At 35.8% G+C, this 6,819-nt stretch overlaps 1 protein-coding gene across 1 annotated transcript; it reads left to right on the top strand.

Moving 5' to 3' along the window:
• Positions 1–329: 329 nt before the first annotated feature.
• Positions 330–5,489, top strand: LOC118797766 (polymeric immunoglobulin receptor-like). Its single transcript, XM_036557030.1, has 5 exons — positions 330–403; positions 757–852; positions 1,735–2,052; positions 2,658–2,776; positions 5,286–5,489. Exons 1-5 carry the CDS (start codon positions 358–360, stop codon positions 5,487–5,489), a joined length of 783 nt encoding a protein of 260 aa, XP_036412923.1. The 5' UTR covers positions 330–357.
• The last annotated feature ends 1,330 nt before the right edge of the window (positions 5,490–6,819 follow it).

Raw genomic sequence — 6,819 nt, 5'->3', positions numbered from 1 at the left:
AGTGATTGGTGTTTAGATTTCTGTTCAGACATCTCTCTTGATAAGAGTATTTGCCGTAGGTGAAATTTTATGTTGCGCTTCCTTTTTTTACCTTGAGGCCCTGCCCCTAAAATCCCTGTGCATATGCCTGACCTGTACCAAGACTCATAAGACCTGATTCCAAAGGTTTTACGGTTCTGTTCTGATGAGGTGATGTCACATTAGGAATCTCAATGAGCTCATCCTATGCAATTTGATATGTGGACACTGCTTGGTGAGGGTGGGAGGAGCTAGGGGTATATCAACTCTGAAACAGGAAACAGCAAACAGAAAAAAGAAGAGTTTTTAAAGATCACTGAAGACGAATTTCAGTTCAGGATGAAGATCTTCTTCACTCTCCTGATGTCAGGTCTGATCTCATACTGTAAGTAACATAACATTGTTTGTAGAGTTTAATCAGTTGAAATAGTCTTTGTTCTGTGTGTTTGTACTTATTCTGATTCTGAACTGTAGAGGTGAGAATATTTGCAAGGTTTTAATGGGATCAATGAGTTTAATAAGAAACTTCAATTTGATTGGCAGGTCCAGTGAGCTGCTTTGATGTGATTGGTTACCCAGGACGTTTTGTCATGATCTACTGTGATCACCAACAGTCTGGAGAGTTTAATAAATATTTTTGTAAAGTAAAAACGAAAGAGTGCCTCTATGCTCAAATGCAGAACACATGGGCTCACCATGAGAAAGTTTATCTATCTGACTTTGCTGAATATTTAACAGTGACCTTTGGACCAATGAGTTTACAGGATTCTGGATTATATCAGTGTGGAGAGACTGGTGTGTGGAATTATACTGTGAACCTCAAAGTCAATGAAGGTGAGAAATGCTGGAATCATATGAATATAATTTGTCATTTTAATCAGAAATCCTGCTGATAAAGTTGGTTATCCAGCTTCAACAGTTAGCAAAAAAACAGCGTTCAGCTCAGCCTCTCAGACTCAGGCATGTTGATCTTTCAAGAAGTGTTTGAGATGCTTTTGGGGAGGATTAATCACTAAATCCTTCACATTCCAGAAACACCGGCATCTGTTCACAGGCCACATTTGTAATCCTCAGAACAGAAATGTTGATTACATATTGTCATATCTGAATCTCTGTTTTGGATCATTTGAATGATTTGGTTTTGTATTGCCTCTAAAATCTGGTTTCTATTGGTAAATAGAAACCAGATGGCAAGTGACACTTCTCGCTTTAATTTTCTTGTAAATTGTACACTCAGACATAGCACAAAGGGTCAGCATTGTTTTCACAAATATTGCATAATTATTAGATTAGATTAGATTAGATTAGATTAGATAATCCTTTATTAATCCCACAACGGGGAAATTTGCAGTGTTACAGCAGCACAGAAGACAGAGCAGCAGGAAATATACAAACAATATATAAAATAGAATAAACAAAAAAAGTATAAAGATATATATGTATATGTACAAATGAAGGTAAACTCATGAAGGTAAAACTCAAAACAAACTCACTTCAGTTTCCCATATCTGCACACTCACAGCCTCTGGAAGTAGCTGAATGCTGCAGTGCACTGTGGAACCTACAGTCCACTTTTTTTTTAATTGTTTTTGCATGGTTCATGATTCAAGAGCGATTGGTCAGAACGGTTGTGAGTCAGCCATTTAATGAGACAAAGTCCTGTGTGGTCACTGAGATACTCAAAGTAAAATTGTACTTATTGTGCTTAATTGACAGATCAATGTTGTTTGGGGCCAAACACTGTGACTGCTTTTCTGGGAGAGACTGTCACCATCAACTGTTCATATCCAGAGCAGTTTAAGAGAAAAACCAAGCTCTTCTACAAAAAAATCCATAATCAATATTTTACTGCAGTGACTCAGTCTCAGAGAGACAGATTCTCCATTTCTGATAACAGAAGATCTAAAGTTCTCAGTGTGAGTATCAGTGATGTGGGAGAAGATGATGGAGGAGTTTATTTCTGTGGAGCTGGGACTGGAGGAGGGTTAATCAGTTACAACTCCTTCTTTACAGAGATTCAGCTTCGGATTACTGGTGAGATACATTAACTTTTCTCACTGTTTCTTCTACCTTCTCTGTTTTCTTGTTACTTGTATTATAAGTGACAACAGCAAGTGATTTCTAATTGAATTGACAATTATATAAAAGCATTTGTATAATAAGAAAAAATATGATTTAATCACCAGTTTGTTGTTTTCATATTGTCTTAAATTTCTGACTGATGAAATGACAAGGAGAGGAAATAATTACACTTGATATAATTGTTAGTCAGTTGAAATGTTAACATCTCTGAGTGTGAGAACAAGAAGACTTTATCATCATCTTTAGCCACAGAGAACAGAGGAATCTTAATATAGGTTTGGTTTGTCTGTCTGGTATTTTGAGCTAATGTCTCAGCATGACCACATTGTGTATGTCCATATACATGATGAAATGAAAGCAAAGACTTTCATTTCACTAAATGTTGTTAAAAAGCATGTGATTTATAAAACATGAAAAGCACTCTGGAAAATGCTTGATTCAGCTTAGTTACAATGCTTATAATACAATGATTATAATATATTATAATATTATCATATTATAAGATGACCCCATACTGAAGTATTATCCTCTATTTATTTGTGTTTTTTTGAAATTAGGACAGGAAACATCTACTTTGCCAATAGAAATAGCACCAAGTTCAGCAGCTTACACCACAACATCAACAGCGCCAACAGCAATCACATCTGATGAAGAGCATTTCAGTATGAACAAATTTGTTATGCATAACTACCTCTTTCATTCTATTTTCTTGTTAAATATGTTCAGACAGGAGTTCAGTGGTGTAGGCTTCACATATGGTATGTGATCTACAGATCAGGCAAGTTCAATTATAATGCAGAGGGTCAAATTAAGCTTTTCGTGCCAGTTTCACACATAAATTGAATCAATTGTTCTGGTGTATTATCTATGAAACAGCTGTATGAGCCTAAACATGTAATGTATGCATGTAGTTCATTGGGTAAAAGATATAGATATCAGCTCCTGTCTGAGTGTGAGAATGAGATGATTTTCTCATCATCTTTAAACCACAGAGAACAGAGGAATCTGAATATAGGTTTGGTTTGTCTGTCTGGTTTTGGTCAAAGGTCTAAACATGACCACAGTGAGATCATGCATGATAAAAGTATTTACCTTATTGAGGATCAGTGGTAGAAATGCAGAGAGGGAGACAGAGAGAGAGAGAGAGAGAGAGAGAGAGAGAGAGAGAGAGAGAGATCTTCATGATATATTCCAGTAGTCTCCAACTGTGGTCCTGGAGATCTACATTCCTGCAGACTTCAGTTCCAACCTGCATCTAACATGCTGCCCCTCCTTAATTAACACTAACGCATCTGATCCAGCCAATCAGGAACTTCTGAAGATTGTGGTTGGAACTAGACACTGCAGGAAGGTAGCTCTGCAGGACCAGGGTTGGACCTAAAATGTCATAAATGTTGTTTTATAACACTTCAGTACATGGGAAATTTATTATGTGCTTATAACTCTTTTATTAAGCTTTATCTTTCCAATAGGTCCCAATTTACTGGCTACACATTACTGCTTTATTAAACAATAACTAGATTGAATTAAGACCTTTAATGTGTGCATTATACATCATAATATTGTGCAAAACCCTTACCTAATCTATAATTAAGTTGACACTGTGTCTGTATTTTGATGTCTGTCAGTACCTCAATAAAATATCACAAATTATTGTGGCTGATTTGGATTTTAACACTCAAGTTGCCAATACTCATTTTTTTTGTGGCCAATTTCTTTTAGCCTTTCTAACCTGAAGCTTACACAGTGTGGGCTAAATGAACACATGATGCACACAAGCACTTTCCAGCACTTTTTATTAGCTAAACATAAATAACATTATTTGCTATTTAAAAGACCAAACTAGAATTTTAAATTTCCTGAATGAAAAATGAGTTGCCTAAATGAATCAAATACATTGCTGTATTGAAAGTAATAGGGAACTGGTTAGGGGACAGTTTTATACTATAAACATTGCATTTAAATTGCAATTGCAATTGTTTCTAATTTTTTATATGGGGAAAGTTACTAATAGGAACAATATGTTCTGAAGCAGCTAACTTCTGCCTAAAGAATTAATTTTTACACTGTATGTCTATGGGCTTACAATTTTAACATACACCTTCTATAACCCAAAAAAAAAGCTTTGCATTGAAGTCCCTGTAGTTACTGAACAATAAGCCTTTGTATGTAAAAAGCTTGTGACATTAACGTATAAATGCACATAAAACACTCAGGGAAATGCTTAATTCAGCTATTGCTTAACAATGTAGTATTGAGCAATCAGTAACTTACTACTACTGGTTTGATAGGGCTTAATAAAGCCATTGCACAAGCACTATAATTATAAAATAGCTGTGTTTTCTTTGTATGTGTAAAACCAGAAAAACAACTATTAACTACGCCAAAGGAAACGGCACCAGCAAGTTCAGGCAGAGACTGACCCATGGCCCTACTGGAAATAAATAAAGGTTAGAAAATAGTGCTGATGTGTGAAAAGTATTTGTTCTTTCTCCAGGTTCCTCTGTCATTATCATCACTGTGTGTGTCTGTGTGGTTCTGCTGCTGATTGGAGGATCAGCACTGATCTGCTACAAACTGAGATGCAAGAAAACACAAAGTACTGTTCACATATTTTCTGACAAACACACTCACAGATGTCCTCTTTTAATGATAAAGAGGATTTTAGGTCTATATTGGTTCTATATATTAGAAAGTAAAAGCCATCAATGCAAAACACTCCCTCTAGTGGAGAACAAATGAATAGAACATTTTCATGATGAATGTTCTCTCTCTTTCTGCAGGCTCTGCCATTATCTGCAAAAAATCAGAAAGAAACACAGTAAGTCAATAAGGTTAATTAATAAAGGATCATTTTCAGCATAAAATATGAAACATATCTTGATAAAAACTGTGTTCTCTTTACATCTCTGAACACATTCAGCTTTGTCTTCAAATATCTCTACCATTTAAATCCAGGAAAAAAATTGGCAGCAGTGCTCAGAAAGCAAACTTGCAGAAATGTATTTTTACTGTTGAAAAAAAAGCAAACAAAAAAAAACAAACAAAAGAAGGAAAAAAGTTCTTTACTTAGAACTCTAAGTTAGCAGTTGGTGCTTATGAATTCTGTGTGTGTATTTTGTGTTTTTATTTTTATGATTTTTTATTTCTAATTTGATCTTTTTATGCTGCTTTAAAAATTTCAGGCTGATGATTATGAAAATTATCCACATGGAAACCAGAACAACATCAGAATGTACCCAATCTACCAGAGCCTGGACCCTAACACCGGCCAATCAGATTCTGTGTACCAGACTCTAAACCCCAACATCCACCGATCAGATTCAGTCTACCAGAGCCTAAACCCCAACACCAACCAACCAGATACAGTCTACCAGAGTTTAGTGTAGATAAGTGTAGATTCTGGAATCTATACCTGGTAATAGAAGAATTGTTTTATTGATGCTCATCTTCATGCATTGTTTGAACCATGTTTATTTGCTAAATGACTTGAGATACATTTTTTTTTGTTCTCTACTGAATAGGAGAAGTGAAACACTTTTTTCTTTATTTGTACATATGCTTATATTCTGCCATTTCTGCTTTTATTTTATTTCAATGAATCGTAAATTATTTAATGTTTTCAAACGTTCTCCTTTAGGATGCATCTATGACAGCTGTATGAGTTTTTTGTCTTTTGCCTACACTAACCTGCCAATCAATCAAGGAGGTAATCAGAGTAAAAAAAATATATATTTTTTCAAGTTTTTTGATTCAAAGCCCTGATAGTGTGTGAATTTTTCTGTGTGTTTAATAAACTGTGGATGTGGGTAGATAAGATAAATTCCCAGAAATTAAAGAGTTTTAATATAGTTGACAAAGAACATTCCCACTGTATATGGCACTACTCAATTACCCACAATCCCTCTGATCCCTCAAACACTGTAAATGCCACTTCACAGTTATCCACAGTCTCTTCTGACTAACCACACACTTGTCCAATTTAAATCTCCAGACTCTTTGGCCCTGTATCTTTACTCTCTTTTGGTTTATGAAGATTTCATCTCAGTAACACCAACCTGACATTGATGCATGCATCACCAGAACTCTTGAAATCCTGCTAATAAAACACTGAAGATTTCCTTAAGAAAGTCTCTCAGTCCATAATATGGTTATTTTGATCAACTCCCAGACATAATGTTGGCACTAACGGGTGCTAATCACTTGCTAACTCAAGGTTTGTTACTGTAAAAACAGGAATGTATGACTCTGTGGAGCTCACATTGTTAGAACTTGTCACAACTGAACACTAGATGTCACCAAAGCATCAGCACTTCTAGACCTTCCTAGGTGTGGCTTAAGTTAAACTCACCCCTGGGTTCATTAACCCTTGTGCTTCACCTGTGTCTCAGCTTGCTGGCTTTGTAATTCTCAGGATCTTGGGAACTTGGTTCAGTCTTGACACAGCATGTGCACTGTAGTGTCTGACTTTTTGCCTTGCTTTTTGTAATTTTCTGTTTTCTTGGAGCTTTTACACCTGTCTCTCTTTGCTGAAGCAAAACCACTTTGAAGCAAGAACCTCCACTGTGTTCTGGTCTGCATTTGTGCTCAGCTACTTTGAAATGGTAACAATGACCCAATGGTTGATAGTAATTAAACAGCTTTGTGAGCAGTGTTACAGTTTAGTATGCCAGTGATTGAGGTTCAGAACTCTGTTCAGAGAGTAACATTCACTGCCTT

The sequence above is a fragment of the Colossoma macropomum genome, unplaced genomic scaffold (assembly GCF_904425465.1).
Source record: "Colossoma macropomum unplaced genomic scaffold, Colossoma_macropomum, whole genome shotgun sequence".
NCBI classification, from domain to species: domain Eukaryota; kingdom Metazoa; phylum Chordata; class Actinopteri; order Characiformes; family Serrasalmidae; genus Colossoma; species Colossoma macropomum.
Note: the sequence above shows the minus strand (reverse complement) of the source record. Positions and strands in the feature narration are given on the sequence as shown.